At 40.4% G+C, this 18386-nt stretch overlaps 1 protein-coding gene across 3 annotated transcripts in view; it reads left to right on the forward strand.

Moving 5' to 3' along the window:
- RASIP1 (Ras interacting protein 1) overlaps positions 1-18386 on the forward strand; it is a 117980-nt gene that overhangs the window by 15082 nt on the left and 84512 nt on the right. For 2 of the 3 annotated variants that reach the window (XM_040434344.1, XM_040434353.1), the window contains exons 2-3: positions 6989-7140; positions 14199-14797. In XM_040434344.1, coding sequence (XP_040290278.1) covers positions 7007-7140; positions 14199-14797 — 733 coding nt within the window. In that variant the 5' untranslated portion in view covers positions 6989-7006. The remainder of the gene's footprint in view (positions 1-6988; positions 7141-14198; positions 14798-18386) is intronic. The other variant, XM_040434362.1, reaches the window with a different exon arrangement.

Here is an 18386-nt window from a genome sequence, read left to right on the forward strand (position 1 = left end):
GTTTAAACTGAGAAAATGTACCATTTTAAGGGGAAAATATGTTGAATCAGAATTTCATGGTGTCAACAAATCCAGACATGCAAGCTGCCCATGCCACACGCACTCATGCAACCCCATACCATCAGAGATGCAGGCTTCTGAACTGAGCGTTGATAACAACTTGGGTTGTCCTTGTCCTCTTTGGTCCGGATGACATGGCATCCCAGATTTCCAAAAAGAACTTTGAATCGTGACTCGTCTGACCACAGAACAGTCTTCAATTTTGCCACACTCCATTTTAAATGATCCCTGGCCCAGTGAAAACGCCTGAGCTTGTGGATCTTGCTTAGAAATGGCTTCTTCTTTGCACTGTAGAGTTTCAGCTGGCAACGGTGGATGGCACGGTGGATTGTGTTCACTGACAATGGTTTCTGGAAGTATTCCTGAGCCCATTCTGTGATTTCCTTTACAGTAGCATTCCTGTTTGTGGTGCAGTGTCGTTTAAGGGCCCGGAGATCACGGGCATCCAGTATGGTTTTACGGCCTTGACCCTTACGCACAGAGATTGTTCCAGATTCTCTGAATCTTCGGATGATGTTATGCACAGTTGATGATGATAGATGCAAAGTCTTTGCAATTTTTCGCTGGGTAACACCTTTCTGATATTGCTCCACTATCTTTCTGCGCAACATTGTGGGAATTGGTGATCCTCTACCCATCTTGGCTTCTGAGAGACACTGCCACTCTGAGAAGCTCTTTTTATACCCAATCATGTTGCCAATTGACCTAATTAGTGTTAATTGGTCTTCCAGCTCTTCGTTATGCTCAAATTTACTTTTTCCAGCCTCTTATTGCTACTTGTCCCAACTTTTTGGGGATTTGTTGACACCGTGAAAATTGGAATCAACGTATTTTTCCTTTAAAATGATACATTTACTCGGATTAAACGTTTGATCTGCCATCTACGTTCTATTACAAATAAAATATTGACATTTGCCATCTCCACATCATTGCATTCAGTTTTTATTCACAATTTGTTTAGTGTCCCAACTTTTTTGGAATCCGGTTTGTATTATGGGGGCTCACATTTAGAGTGCTCTTGCGCTCCGTGTCTATAATCCTCTTCCTAGTGTGTCCAATCAACCTCTTGGGATATCCCCTGTTTGTAAACTTCCTACACATCTCATCAATACATTTTTCAAAAGTATCATCCTCCGAGACCCGCAACAATTGGCTCCATGGCAGCGAGTCAACCATCTTGTGTGGATGATTACTGTCATACATCAACAGTGTATTTTTATCAGTGGGTTTCTGAAAAAGATCGGTTTTGAGTGACCCGTCCTGCAGATACACCCTGACGTCCAGAAACTGCAGCTCACTGTCTGACACAGTCACAGTGAACTGGAGTCCCCGGACACCACAGTTCAAATGTTGGTGAAACTCCTCTAGTTCCGTGATACTGCCTATCCAAATCATAAAGATGTCGTCGATGTAGCGCCACCAGCACAGGACTCTCTCATTGAAATTGGAGTGATATACCAGTCAATCCTCGACCTCCACTATGAAGATGTTAGCGTAGGTCGGGGCCACATTGGACCCCATGGCCACCCCACGCTTCTGCTGGTAGAAGGTGTCACCAAAGAGGAAATAATTCCTCCTCAGGACCACCTCCAGGAGGTCGAGGATCAGCTGGCACGCCCCTGGAGAGAGACCCATGCTGGCCATGGCCACATCGACGACATTAGGCCCATATGTATGGTCAATAGATGTATATAATGATACAACATCAAAGCTGACTAGCAAAAACTCCTTAGGTAATCTGATTTCACTTAATTTGGTCAGGATGGGGCCGAGGTCGCATGGACACACAAGATCTTGTCCAGAAAGATGGAGGTCAGTAAGTTGCTCGTCGACGCCAGGGTGATGTAATCGGGAGCGCTTGTCGCGACCGGATGACGTCGGCAGTAGAGGACGGAGTAACGTGGCGCTTAGGGGCGGACCCACGGAAGCATTACGTGGACCATTGATGATGATGTGAATGATTAGACAGCTGGGTATACATGCGCACTGAGCGGTAAGGAACGCCGGACATGGCAAGTGTTGTTTTGCTTTATATTTGAGACTTAGCAATTACAGACGTTATGCGATGATGGGGTTAACCTTTAGGAGAATTGTTGGATACTCAGATGAGGCATATAGGTGTATTAGGTTAAGTAAATACGCATTCTCATTGGTCAGGCTGTGCCATTGCCCGCAATTGGATAATCCGGATGGGGGTGGCGCACTTGTTTTTACTATAAATTGATGTATGTAACACAATGTGAGTAGGCTTGACAAAGGCTGTGTATCAGCCGAAATGTTGCCATTTGTATTATTGCTTTGAAGTCCGAATAAAGTCGATGATGTGAGATGCTGCTGATACCATCTGCACTTTTCTATATATTCTGGCCGTTGCATCCAAGGCCATCGGTGAGGCTGTTGCATCTATTTGGATACATCAACAAGGACCGAGTGGTGCTGCTTCTACACTTTGTTTATTACTATTCTTCAGGTAAGTCATCAATAGTGTTGGGCGCGAATATTAGAATCGCGAATATCGCAACATCGAGTATTCGCAAAGATTTAGAATATTGTGCTATATAGGGAATTGGGAGGGGGGCCAAGAAGCCCACAGTGAAATATCACAGGGTGAGAATAACGATGTTAAATATTGTGTGTTGGAAAAGGACTTGGGAGCCAGATTGGATTGGGGTGCTGAGGCAGAGGTAACATCACAGGAGGAGAGTAGTGTCAGCAGAAGCAATAAAGAACAGAGGCAACGTATTGCCACAAGCTCCAAGGAAAACTGCCAGGGTCAGATCTGCTTCTATTATAGTCATCTTGGGAACTGGTGATGCTGCTGATACTGTGGGAGCAGGCTCAAAATGTGTCAGACCTAAGCCAAGTTTGGCTGCCGCTAGCTTTGTGTTTAATGTGTATCTCCCTTCTGGACGTTTTTCTCCACAGTGTCGGAAGACAAAGGCATTGCCATGTGCAAGACCTGCAGGATTAAAATTATCCATGGGCATTCAAACACAAATGTAGGCACAACACCTCTATCCACATGCACTACATTGTGTCATCGTTAACATTATTCACTCCTATTTGTCTGCTTCGGAGCCAATGCCTGGGGTCCATCCATATCCAGGTAGGGGCACCGTGACACTTACACTAGAAGGGACATTTTAGGCAACCCTATACCACTCGGCTATTTCCTACACCTGGGTACTCCAAAGCACCATCTACTAGGGCCCCAGGGGGCGGCCCGCTGCACATGATCCGCCTACTCCTCCGGCTCCATCATCAGCAATCAATAACAGAATGCGTGTTCAGGAAACAACTCTGTATGCGAGGTAATCAGCTGGTGCACAAGCTTAACTTTCACCTGGTCAAGTTGCTGGAAGTGGAGTTGCTGCCGTACCAATTAGTGAATTATGCTGCCTTTAGGCAGCTCATGGTGTGCACTCAGCCTCGCTGGAAGATACCTAGCTGGCATTATTTCCAAAAAAAGCCATGCCTGCCATGTACTACCATGTGGCAGAGAATGTAGGCCATTGCTGGCAATTCCTGCTATGAGGCAATGTGTACTCCACCACGGACACTTGGAGCAGCTGTTACAGGTGGGGATAGTACATGTCTTTCACAGCCCACTTGGTTAATGTTTTGAGTGGCAGTAGCGAAGCAGAACTGCAGTAAGAAATCCAGGTCTTATTGAACCTCCACATTTGTGTGTCGGTCTGGTACCCACACCAGGCACTTATCCACATACTAAAAGAGTTCAAGAGCGGTCTGGATGTATTTCTGGAGTGTAATAATATTACAGGTTATAGTTATTAGATTTCTGGAGAGGTCGATGAACCAGGGAGTTATTCTGATTGCCTGATTGGATTCGGGAAGGGAAAATTGGCTTCTACCTCACAGTTTTTTTTTTTGCCTTCCTCTGGATTAATTTGCAGTATAACAGGCTGAACTGCAAGGACAGATGTCTTTTTTCAGCCTAACAACCTATGGGGCTTATTTATCATGCTGAAATATGCCTAAATTTGCAACTTCTCCCCGCTCACGCCAGGTCTAAAAAAGTGGGCGTGGCATGGGCAGGGAAGGGGACGGGCCAGCAGGCCTGTCTTATTTACTATGTTCTACGCCTGTTTTAGGCACAGAAAAATGTCTAAATGTAAGACAGCTGGGGAGGTGTCTTAAATTTAGAAGCGGCGCTGGATACACCGAAGTTATGAAGAGGACGACGCCTCTTCATAACTTCAATGATCCACCACCAGCAATGGGGCTTTATTAAGAAAGGCCTCTAAAATGCTGGTCTTAATAAATGTGCCCCTATGTTACTATGTACATGCGACGGTGCAGTGTGTTTTTAAACACTCTATTTGTTAACAGTAACACCATCAACTATGAATTTACATATAGCTTTATATTTCCGTGTCACTCTGACATTATTTGCTATTGCTGTCATTGTGATCAGGAGCTTAAAAGGGAAAGTGAGGAGAAGAGAAAGAGCAAAAAATGATAAATGATTTTTAAAAAGAGATAACGAAAACATATATATTTATAAACATATATATTGTGAGAACAGTGAGAGGTTTTGTCTGGGAAAACAGGTATTTTCCTCCCAGCATGTGTTGCTGGGTTGATTTACAGCCAGGTAAGGTCAAATACCGGACCGGATTTTAAGTGCCTGTCTGGGTTTTGGCAGCACCTGGCTGTCCTTAAATAGGCAGCTGGACTCGGAAGCCAGGTCTCTCTGTTGGGATCTGGGAGCCTTGTGTCTGGATGAAGGCTTGATACCTGTTTGGCGTGAAAGCAGATTGGTGCTGCTATGGTCAAGGACTCTTTGAGGCAGAATTGCTGCATGGTGTGAATTACCACCAACACCGCAAGGTGACTTTTTGTTTGATTATGACTGCTTGTTTTGTCACTTGCCTAAAGTGTGAATAAAACACTGAACTGTTTGATCCAAATAACTTTCTGTTGCCTCTATACTGCGTCCACTAATCCTGTCTAACAGAGCGAAACCCAAAATATATATATATACTAACAGAAGGACCCGTCTTCGCACGGGTATATTTCATGTATTTTATTTTATGTTTCCGTGTGTCGTAAAAAGATATTAACAATTTTACCCATAACAGTGACCTCTACAGTACCCGCCCCTTTAACAATGACCTCCACAGTGCCCACCCCTTTAACAGTGATCTCCACAGTGCCCGCCCCTTTAACAGTGACCTCCACAGTACCTGCACCTTTAACAGTGACTTCCACAGTGCCCGCCCCTTTAATAGTGACCTCCGCAGTGAACGCCCCTTTAACAGTGACTTCCACAGTACCCACCCCTTTAACAGTGACTTCCACAGTGCCCGCCCCTTTAACAGTGACCTCCACAGTGCCTTCCCTTTTAACAGTGACCTCCACAGTGCCCGCCCCTTTAACAGTGACCTCCACAGTGCCCGCCCCTTTAACATTGACCACCCCTTTATCAGTGACCTTCATAAAAGCCGCCCCTTTAACAGTGATAACCATAGTGCCTGCCCCTTTAACAGAGACCTCCACAGTGCCTTCCCCCTTAATAATTACCTCCATAGTGTCCGCCCCTTTAACAGTGACCACTCCTTTAACAGTGACCTCCACAGTGCCTGCCCCTTTAACAGTAACCTCCACAGTGCCCGTCCCTTTAATAGTGACCGCCTTTTTAACAGTGACCTCCACAGTACCTGCCCCTTTAACAGTGACCTCCACAGTGCTCGCCCCTTTAACATTGACCACCCCTTTAACAGTGACCTCCACAGTGCCCGCACCTTTAACAGTGAACTCCACAGCGCCCTTCCATTTAATAGTGGACCCTGCCCCCCATGCATGTAGCAGTGTAGTTGTGCTGTCATACGTCATATGACTGAATATTTCAGGACCTGCGAACTTCTAAAACCTGTGATCAGTTGTTTTGGCAACTTTGAGTAGGACCTGCAAGCTTCTATTGGCTAATAAGGGACATATGACCGTGTAAATGGCAGTTCGGATTTAAATGAAAAGCTTGCTGGCTTCTATTGGCTAATGCAGGTAATTTTTGGGGAATATCTCAGGAACGGTAAGTCCTAGAGAGCAGAGACCCGGTCTAAAACCTTCCCGGACACCTGATGTACCTGTGTGCCAAATTTGGTGAAGATCAGTCTAGTCGTTTGGTCACGCATAAAGAACGTCCATACAGACGTCTAGACAGACAGACAGAAACTAATTTTTTATATATAATATATATATATATATATATATATCTAAGTCCAAGGAGCCCTCACAATGTCATATACCAATTTTCAGGCAAATTGGAGCAATGTAATAATATGTCTAATAAAATGGCCCATATTTACTAATGTATAGTATATGTGCCTAAAAAAACCTGTATAAAAAAGTGGTGCAATCTGGTGCATAGAGTGTTTATGCACTTTTTCCCGACATGCTTAATAAGCGATTGGGGCTTTTATTTGAAAGTTGACAGAACTTCTCTAGGTGGAGTCTGAGATGCGCCATTTTGTGCCAAAATTTCAGAGCCAAATATGCCAATCAAGGTATAGTCATAGAAAGTGTCTATTCCTGTACCAGATTTATCATCCAGCCTAAGCCACCATGATAAATCTAGTACGGGTCTAGACAACTTGTCTAAGCTTACACCATCTTTAGTAAATCTGGGCCAATGCCTTTCAGATATTTTGGTGTTTCCTGAGTTTTGATCCTAAGCCATACAATTATAAGGATTTATGTTATTAAGGTGCAATCTGAATTACAGCATACCTTTTTTTTAATTTCTCAATGTAAGATGCATGTTCACCTGATAAGTCTGAATGTTGCACAAAATTTACTGCCTTTTTTCTTTCCTTGAACCTTTTCTAGTATGCTGCAATGTAAGATCACAATTAGATCAGAGCATTCCTTCAGATCCATAGGAAACTTGACTTTTTTTTCTTTGCAGTTTTGAAAGGGTTATACAATGTTTCACGAAGAGAAGAAGGAAGGAAGTCCTAGATTCGGGAAGCTTCATTTTCCTGTGGGCCTCTGGATTAATTCTCCAAAGAAACACTTTGCCAAGCTAGGTAGACGGTGGCCTAGTGTTGGCTCCATCAAGTAAGAATCCATATAATTTCCTTTTTTATACTTTTATAATCTTTTAATTATATCTGTACAGAGCAGAGACTTCTTAAAATTTACAAGGTCTCAACAATGAGTAATTGTTTTTTTCATTTCAAATATACAGTATAACAAAATACACACTATGGAAGAGAGATTCTTGAATGCAGTCTAACAGAGAAGCTGCCCTTGTTGCCCTTAGCAACCAATCATAGTGCTGATTTCATTTTCAAAAACACTACAGGAAATGAAAGCTGTGCTGTGATTGGTTGCTATGGGGAACAAAACATTTTCTTGCAGCCATAACAACTCTTCTCCTATATATATATTTTTTTTTAAATGAAAATAAGGTAGAATTACCTGTGTATATTCACTAATAATATCCCAAGCTGCTTACGGTCTGGTTCATCATATGGAGTTAATAATATATCTTTATATATTTTATATACTTTCAACCTGTACACTGTTACACTTTACGGGGTCATTGAGTTTCCAGAAAATGCATGATGTCTCATAGAGACTAGAGATGAGCGAAGTATTTAAAAAAATTGATTTGGCTGCTTCACTGAATTTTACAAAAAAAAAGTTGCATCATGATGAATTACTTTGCCATGAAGCGCATTTCTTTGTAAGTAGTGGTTGCAATGACATGACAAACTTACCCGTTAGACGCCGCGTTCATAGCTGATCATGGCATCTGATAGTAATAACAGAGTAATAATTTATAAAACAAAATAAAAAATCATACTCACCTCATCCAGTTGCTCGCGACGGGCCATCCGTCGTAATAATGATTGAAGATGACGTCATGTCGATTGGCGTGGTGACGTCATACATCACCGCTCACCGGATTTCGAGTGAGATCTTCAAGCAAGATGGTGGTGGCAGGCCGTTTTGCGAGCAAATTGATGAGGGGAGTATCATTTTTTGTTTTTTGTTTTTAAACTATTTCTGGTAAAATCAATTAACTTCCACGAAGCATGGGGAAATTCAGTTTCATGGCAAATCAAATTTATCCTGAAATGCAGATCTAAGTCCACAAAGACATATCAAAGGTTTTGATCAATGGGGGTCTGATCGCTAGATCGAGGACAGAGAAGAGCTCACATATCGCATTCTATACCCTCGCTGCAGAGCACAGAATCGAGGTGGGCTCATAGACCTTCTGTTGAGTCTGTTTCGCTTCATGAAGCGGAGGGAGAGTGTGATATGTGAGCATCTCTCTCCTCCTTCTAGTAATTGCTGGAGGTCTCAGCGCTTGGACCCCACCGATCAAAACTTTTGATATGTCCACTATATTTCACTCCTATAGACTATTTCATAAAATGTTGATGATAAATTCCATCTTTTTTGTATTGAGCAGCTTTAAAAATCAATAACAATCGGTACTTCATTATACTATGTTCAGTATTATATACTGTTTTATATTTTTTGTGTAGTCAGACAAGATAACTCCTACCTTGATTGTTCGTAGAAATAAAAATGAATTTTTTCCAGAATTTGTTTGTTTGCAAAAAATGCTGCAGCCTATAATGAAATATAAATTGAACTACAAACAATGCTTTTTGTTTGTAGTGTTTTTCTTCACTTTTGGTACAGTTTTGAGGCCCGTAGTCTCTTACCATAAACATCTCTATAGGACTTGAAACACATTTGAATATAACACAGGCTAAAATTGCCTGGATACAAAAAAACTGTTACCAAACAAAATGCCTCTAAAAAATACATGAAATTCATGGCATTTTGTTTTACAACCAATTATAATGCCACCATAAAGCTATGTGTAAAAGAAGCCTTAGCATTGATTTTTACATGTAACATTTTTGTAGCATTGTGAGTGTGAGATCCCTCCACCTTCCTTTCATCCGGTAACATAGTCATATGACAGATAATGAAATGAAAGAATGGAATGACAGGAAGTTAAAGGGGTGGGGGCCTTGTACTGTATCATTTCCGCAAGGCCTTGAAGCTAGGAATACTACAGAAGACTGGAGAGAGTTTCTGGCAAGTTACTATTGTCCAGAACTCCCTCTGAAGGTTTAACAGTTAATTACCAGTAGACCAGTGACTTGTCATAGCTTATTTTCTTTAGCTTCTTTTCAACATACATTTATTTAATTTTTTGCAATTAAAGGGAATCTGTCACCAGGAAATTCACTGTTAAACCAGGCTCCGCTCTTGATATCCATCTGTGCACGACTTGTCATAAACTAAGTGCATTCTATAATTAAATCTCCTGCAACTTGTAGCTGGCATAGATTTCAGTCATTTACACCAGAAAGCTGGCACGTAAATGATAATACATCTGATGGGGATGATTGTTCCACCCACACGACTCACACAAACCACGCTCCTTTTTCAGAAAGTGGTGAGGACAAAATCTTTTGTGCAAATGCTGCTTAAAAAATCGCAAACCTCCCAAAACCCAGTTTTCAGACTTAGGGTCTTCATATATGATCCTCACTGCCTTTTAGGGTTACATCAGCTGAATGTAATGGTCATTTAGTGATCCTTTGCTGTCACTTAGTGATCCTTTGTTTCATTATGGAAAAAAGCACTATTAATCTATATTCAAATGAATAGTTAAATGCACCGAGGGTGGGTCCAAGCTCCTCAGTGCACCCTTGCTACTTCTTCCTCATTTTGCAAGTTCAACCCTCTTGATTGAAAGGACCAGGTTCCTGCATAATCATCTCACCTGGTCATGTCAATCAAGAAGGGAGATGCTAGAAGATGAAGCAGGAGGAGCATGGATGCACACAATGGCTTGAGCCTACCCTCAGTGCACTTAACTGCTCATTTGCATGTGTATCAAAAGTACTTTTTTTCCAGAATAAAGCAATGGATTGCTAATTGAAAGTTTTCTTTACATTCAGCTGAGCTAGCCCTACAAGTCATTGGGGGAGATTTATCATGACGTTCCCATGTGCCAGTCTTGATCTCACTGCACTGGAGTAAGACGTGCCTAAATTATTAAGAGGCAGGTGACTTTTAAAAAATTAGGTGCATCTCCACCACTCCATGGGCCAGAAACTCAACTCTACAGTAGCTAGGAGCTGGTGCAGACCTGAGCTACAAGTTACGCCAGTTTTTGGCATCAGTTATAGTACATTCGGTGGGCCACACTAAGCCCCAACTCTCATGATAAGCACATAATAAGTCACAAATTATAGCACAAATATGGCTTGTGCCATAATTTGTGACTTTTTCAGGCCACAATAGTGGCATAAAAGCATTAGTAACTGTTCCCCACTGTGCCTGGTTTAACAGCTAATTTCCTGTCCTGGGGATAGACTCACTTTAAGCCTTATTAAGGAAAGGATAAATTCACAATCCTAAAAATAAAATAAAACATATTTGAATTATTAGTCAGTGCTGTGTTTTGGCCAAGCCTAAACTTTTTTTTTGCATATCATGCAAAAGTTGGATGGCAAGGTGTCCTTGACTATTTGGCCAGAAATTTTGTTTTAGTTGAAATGTCTTTTTTCAGCTGGCCCTCTGTAAACACAGATATGTTCGTGTCCTGCTTGATAGGATAGCTGCCACCACCACACCAGGTGTAGAGACAAGGAAATTCCAGAGGTCAGAAAAACTTCTAAAGAATCTCCTAAACAAATGGCTGAGTGAAGAAGCATTTCCACTTTACTGATGTAGGTCGAAAAAACCACAGTGATGCAAAAATGCAAACTATTTAATCAAGTATCTTCAAGATGTTCTTATAAGACCAAGTGTTAAGCCTGAAATACAAAGAAGTTTATGCTGCCTGTGTAAAAACACTGACAATCAGATTTATAGGAGGTTGACCACTTTATATATAATATGTACAAAAGACAGGGTAGGGAGGGATATATTTAATATGATGTTTAGAATTTTTCCGCCATTCTCCAGAGCCATGAAGTGCCACCAACTTGTCATCCAGGTCTTCTCTGAGGAGAGTCCCATTGGCCCTGTCCTTTAGCGTCTCCCATTGTAAGCACTTCAGTAGCATCTCATCTGTGATTTCCCACCAGGAAACTACGGAGCAATGTATTACAATAGGAGTCACTGATGGACAGAATCGCACCACGTGTCCTTCCACGAGTAGCCATTTTTAGGATTAGAGTAGCAGGGCTGTCAATCAAAATGACCTAAACGATGTGTGCTGACATTTCGCAGTGCTTGAGAACTGCGCAGAAATTTTAAGTTCTTTATATTAGTAAGCTATACATATCCCACTGTCCCACTTTTTTGTACATATCATTCATGAAGTGGCCAACCCTTTAAAGGGGTTATGCCATGAACATCAGACATCATACGGTACATGGCAATACCTTTTTAACAAAGCTAGAACCAGCCCTGTTCCTCACATGGGTCTAGAGATCTTCACTTTCACTGCTCCAGTTGCTCTGCTACATTATCTTCAGTCTGAAAGCTCAGGGGGAGTGTCCTTTATGCTGCACCTCTCCCCCTGTAACTGCCACAGCTTCTAACAGAACATATGGCTGGTGGAAGCTGAAGATTTAAACTGTGCACATTTGACCAACTCAGTGAGACGGACCAAAAAATATGGAAAAGTACAAACAGCAGGTGGCGCTATACAGATACATTTTATTGAATAGCCTGGCTGTACTAAATTTTTAATTACATGCAATTACAAAAGTATTCAGATCCAGTTGCCGGTTTGAAAAATGTAGAATGTGTAGAATGAATTAATCCCCTTCCTGACATGGCAACTTTCCCTTTTTGCTTTTTCTTTTTTTTACTACCTGCCTGCCTTTTTTATTTTTCCACTCACATAGCCATATCAGGGCTTGTTTTTTGCAGGACAAGTTTTCATTTCTAATGGCACCACTTAATATTGCATATGATGTAAAAAAAGAAAAAAAAAAAAGCCCCATAGTTTGATGGGTTTGGTTTTTACAATGTTCACTGCATAGTAAATCTGACCTGTGCCCTTCATTTTCTGGATCAGTTTGATTACAACAATACCACATTTGAATAGTTTTTCTTGTGTTTTAGTAGTATGTGTCTAGGGAGTAGTTTTGTCTAGGGAGCTGTGAGCTGGCTAATTTTTGTGGGATGAACTGAAGTTTTTATTGATACTATTTTTGTATGTATGACTTTTTGATCACTTTTATTAATTTATTTTTATTGAGGAGGTGAAGCAATGTAAAAATCGGCCATATAGATTTTTTTTCCATCATGCCATTCACCATATGGAATAAAAAAAATTAAATATTCTAATAGTACGGCTGTTTTAGGATGAGGCAATGTTAATTTTTGATTGTTTATTTATTTTAATTTAAATTTTGGTGAAAGGGGAGTGATTTGATTTTTTAGGCCCCCAAGTGGACCCCAACATGCAATCATTAGATTGACGTTTCTATAAAGTAATGTCATTTTAACCATTACAGTATACCAAGATCAGTATATTCCAATGCTGCCCCCTGCAGGCCTGCATTGGGATATACCAGTAATTGGCCTAAAATTCTTGTACAGGCTCCGGCCTATTGCTACTATGGAATGCATTCCCCGATCTCAGCCAGGAGAAGTAGTTCCTGCCCAGGTTTTTTGCCTTTCAGATGCCGTTGTCACATTTGTCCATGGCATCTGAGAGGTTAATTATCCACGATTGGTGTTATTGCCAATTGCAGACATTATCCCTGGGTGTCTGCTGGTTGAAACAGACACACCATGTAGCTTTGGCACTCGCTCCATTCTGGATCAAGAGCAACATTTAAAGATCCAACATCCGCTTTACTATTACAGCAGATGTCGGGAATTGGTTTAAGAGGTTGTTCTGGTTAGAACTGAATAGAACCAAGCTGCAGTACCAGGCCCAGCCCATGTGCAAGTGTGGTGCTGCTTTTTTAGCCTCTTTAGTATGTAACAAAGAAAAAGTCAATGGCAACTGATCCAATTTAATTTAATTTGCATATATTGGCAAAGTTTAAGTTTGGATCCATCTGAACAAAAAAAGGCAATAAAAATGTGTTTAAAAATTAAAAACAATTACATATCCTTGATTTAGGGCACAGACCTCTTCAGCACTTTCCCTCCACAGCGAGGACAGATAGTTGTATTTGTATCCAGTAGAGCTCAAGGATATCTATTATAGACCCTACAGGAATTGTGACACAGCCCAAGGCTATGACATACATACACAAAAATTGGAAAAATGGAGGCACCAAGGCAAAGATGAAAAAAGTGTACTTTTTAATCCATATTGTAGCAGTCCATATACATGCAACGTTTCAGCTAAGACATAGCCTTTATCAAGCATACATACACAGCTAGTCATGTAATGATACATCAGCTTTTCACATATCGCTGTATAACATGATCCGGGGTTATTATTTCTCCTTGTGGAAAGAACCTAGTAGGTGTTTGGATTCTAAGTAGGCCATGCAATGCTCCTCTGGGAAAAGGGTATGGAAATTAGCTCTCTTTCCACTAAGAATGTCTCAAGGTTTGTTTAAAAAGTTGATCTACCTTGCATCTGGTGGCACTAGAAGCACAGCTTTTCTTTTTGGAAAGAGAGCTAATTGGCATACTGCATAACAAGGACACTGCCTGAGAGGACGCCATGGGCCAGATTTATCATTAGCTCAAGTCAGAATAATGGAGTGAAAAAGTCGCAAATTTTTGCGCAATCGCTTGAACTACGCAAACTTTTTTTACTTTTATTGGCTCTGCACTATGCTCGGCAGTTTTCTGAAAGTGGGCATGTTTTCTTATGTAAATGAATCTCTAGACAGATTTACTATTGCAACTATTTAAAAAGTCGCAAAAAAGTTGCTAAAAAATGCGCAATTTCACTCCAGTGAGGACCATGCTTATCTTATGCGACTTTTTAATAGAACATGCAACTTTTTCGTAAAGATGTGCGACTTTTGTAAAGCTGCTTACTGACGGATAAACTGCTTCCGTCAAGCCACATTTATTACAGTCTAAAAGGGCCGATCATAAATCTGACTTGGCTAAAACGGACTTTAGCCATATGTGAAAGTGGAGTGAGCTGTCAGAGTAATGATAAATCTGGCCCCATATCTTTACATATTTCTTGTACTTTACAGGTCTACCTCCTCAGACACAGCAAGTCGCAGCAATGAGACGGTGGAGTTACGTCAACCCACAAAGAATAAAAACAATCGTCACAAACGTCTATCTAATATCTTTCACCGTGGTACAATACTGATGACTGGTAGTATCAGTGCCGGTAGTGCAGCAGGGCGTTGGGCTAGTGAGAAGAAATTATCAGAGATTATTGATTCAGTGCCAGAAGATTTGGTTGAGCTTTCCAGTCAGAAGAATTTGCCTGGTATTCTGAAAATATTCGGAGATGACATTTCTTCTGGCACCAACTACAAAAGTGTTTTAGCTACCCCACGGTCCATGGCACGGGAACTAGTAAAAGAAGCCCTGGAAAGATACGCTGTGGCAGATTCAGACACAGATGCCTTTGTCCTTTGCGATGTGGTAGGGCGTTTTGTAGGGCATGATGGTGAATGGAAGATGGAGTACCTACGCATTGTTGGGGACCATGAACGACCCCTGGTTTTACAAGAAATGTGGAAGCCTAAAGCTGGGTTCTCTCGAAGGTTTGAAATCAGGAGAAAGCAAGAGGTGGAGAAGATGACTACAGCAGAAGATAATGAGACTGCAGGTGGGCATGGTGTGTAAAACTTATTTATTAACTTTGACTGATATTAATTTATGTTTTGTGCTGCATTAAAAATGGCAATTATTATTGTGAAATAATATAAATGTAAGCTAGATTTATTTACTGTTCAAAAACATTACAAGTAGTAATCCCAACTATTAACTTCGTCCCCTTCTCCTTCTCAACTGGCCACCCTTTACTACAGCAGGATGATTTCATCATGGGCATATACCGTAAATGGCAATAGATATCATGGGAGCTTTTATTTTTATTATACATGAACGATTAGCGATCAATCAAGTCATTGTGTGGTAATGGTGAGAAAAAATATATACAGTATTTTTTAGTGGCAGATTATATGTTTTTAATCAAGTCAATAAGCAAGGGTAGTCCTGAAGTGTATGCATTGATTGGCTGTCTATTGGCATCTCTCAGTATGGTATTACATGTTCTGTGCCGCTTTTTACCTGTGCCAGCAGTAGCTTCTTCTGAGGGCGGCCCCATGTTATTTTTCGAGTACACTGTATTTACAGTACATGACCCTGAAGAAACTCCTGTCCTCTACATAGAAGATGATTTATAGCTTACAACAGCTCTTTCTGTCTTATGCAAGGTCCTTCTTTATCTTTATTGGCTATTTGCTTTGTATTTTCAGTCTTCATTATGTATTATTTTGGGATGATATTTTGGGGGCTTTGGAACCAATTACAAATTTCCATAGAGTATTACGACTGCCTTTTTTGTAAAAAAAAGAAACAAAAACTTTTCTATACCGATTAACTGACAGAACCATTTTCCTCCACATGTTAATGATATCATTGATGTCCATGATATTCATGATGTCCAATGTACAATTTTTGAAATTAATATCCTATAATGCAAATGTATGTATTTATTTATATATTTATGCATTTTTCTATGGTAAAGAAGCCTCATTTTTGTAAGATAAACCTCTCCAGAGACAATATGCTATTTAAATCACAGGTTTTAGCTCTCATTTTATTGGCTTTTGCAACTGCTGCTTGACATTGAATGTTACTGTTTACCTAACTATTATCCAGTATTTCAAAGACCTTCTCTTGCTCAGTTATCCTTAGCTACATTCCAGTTAATGTATGTGCAGCCATATTATTACTAAGTGTGTTAGTTTACATTTATGAACAAAGTCTTTCTGTAATATTTTACAATGACATAGTGTCATAGCCTACACAGCTTTTTGTCATCAGTAAAACTTAACAATTTCCTTCAAGAAGTCCAAATGGCTGGGTAAATGTATTCAACCATAGTTAAGTAATGCAATGTTTCAGCTCCTCCATGGAGGCATTTTCAAATTTACACAAAATTTTCGAATTCTCGGGGTACTGCCTCTACTTTTGTTTGTGTGGTTTGACATTAATAAAGTGCGGTCTAGTTCCATGGGTCCTGGCACCCTCTGTCACAGTGCTTTCTCACCTTTTACCTGCTGTTTCAGAGCACCTGGTGCTTGCCTAGGTGTGGGTGGGCTAAATTTAGTCTTGCCCTGATATTCTGAAGTGATTCTAGTGTGCTTAAAGAATTTAACCAACTAGCATTTTGCTTGTAGGATTGTTGAGGTGGTCTAGCCTGAGCAGTTTGGCATTTTTTCCTAGCCACTCACAGATGATCTCCCAAATAGGGGAACATTTCCAAACCAAGCAGATCAGGTTCTCAGTATGTCAAAAGTTGTACAGTACCTACTTTTTCTGAAGAAGGAAACAACATATCTGTCATTTTTTCGTTTATTCAAGGGTTCCTCCAGCCATTTCACCTAATCCATAGTTTTTACTAAACCTATGGAAGGAATATTTTTTAGATAGTACTAAGGCTACTATCACACTAGCATTTTTACTGGATCAGGCAGGGTACAGCAAAATTGCTTACGTTACTGATAATACAACCATCTGTATCCGTTATGAACATTGCCAAGACGGATCCATCATAAACTTCATTAAAAGTCAATGGAGAACGGATCCATTTTCTATTGTGGCAGATTGTGTAAGAGAAAACGGATCCGTCCCCTTTGACTTGCATTGGGGGTCATGCCGTCTTGCTCCGCCTCCCAGGACAGAAAGCAAACTACAACATGTTGCAGTTTGCTCTCCGGTATGCGAATGCAACTAAACGGAACGGAATGCATTTTATAGCATTCCGTTCTGTTCAGTTCAGTTTTGTCCCCATTGACAATTGGGGGCAAAACTGAAGCGTTTTTTTTCAGTATTGAAGCCCCTATGACGGATCTCAATACCGGAAAACTAAAATGCTAGTGTGAAAGTAGCCTTACCCATCCTGGCACCACTGATGTCCCAACCATTACGCACTTGCACAAGCTGCGGGCTCTTCTGCTGCGTCTTTTCCTGTTCAGCTACATTAGTTGCAACATCTGGTTCGGACACTGGCAGAAGACCTCTCAGCTTGTGGAGCCAGAGGAGCCAGGATGGATAAGTACTATCTAAAAGATCTTAATAACTATGGATTAGGTACCATAGTAGATTGTAAGTCCTCATGGGCAGGGTCCTCTCTTCTTCTGTACCAGTTTGTAACTTGTCTTATTTATGCTTAGTACAATTGTTTGTATTATGAAAGTATACCCCTTTTCATATGTACAGCGCTATGTAATGAATGGCACTTTAATAATAAATAATAATAATAATTAGGTGAAATAGCCAGAGAACCCCTTTAAATTATTGAAAAGTCGTATTGTTATAGTTCTTTTGTTCCATTACATCACCTTTATATTTATATACTTTTTTTTTATTTTACTTATGTTCACATATATCAAATATTTGCATGACGGACACAAATAGTTCAAATGCCAGTGCTATTTTGTCCAGCATTTTTTATCGAATCTGTAGTGGAAGCCCCTAACAGAGCTTAAAGACGAGACAGAGGGGATATGATAGAAACTTTTAAATACATAAAGGGAATCAACAAGGTAAAAGAGGAGAAAATATTTTAAAGAAGAAAAACTGCTACAAGAGGACATAGTTTTAAATTAGAGGGGCAAAGGTTTAAAAGTAATATCAGGAAGTATTACTTTACTGAGAGAGTAGTGGATGCATGGAATAGCCTTCCTGCAGAACTGGTAGCTGCAAATACAGTGGAGGAGTTTAAGCATGCATGGGATAGGCATAAGGCTATCCTTCATATAAGATAGGGCCAAGGGCTATTCATAGTATTCAGTATATTGGGCAGACTAGATGGGCCAAATGGTTCTTATCTGCCGACACATTCTATGTTTCTATGTTTCTTCCGACGCAGATATGAACATGACTTTATAATACCATATAAAATATGTTGGGACTCATATTACAAATTACTTTTATTAAAGAAACACATTAGGAAACTAAGCAACTAAAGTTTTATTTTTACAGTGTAGTTATGGGTGTATATATATAATGGCATGCAAAAGTTTGGGCACCCCTGGTCAAAATTACTGTTACTGTGAACAGTTAAGCAAGTTGAAGATGAAGTGATCTCCAAAACCTATATAAAGTTAAATATGACACATTCCCTTTGTAGTTTAAGCAAAAGCATTTTTTTTATTTTCATCTTTTACATTTTCGAAATAACAAAAAAGAAAAGC

The sequence above is a fragment of the Bufo bufo genome, chromosome 1, assembly GCF_905171765.1.
Source record: "Bufo bufo chromosome 1, aBufBuf1.1, whole genome shotgun sequence".
Lineage (NCBI taxonomy): Eukaryota > Metazoa > Chordata > Amphibia > Anura > Bufonidae > Bufo > Bufo bufo.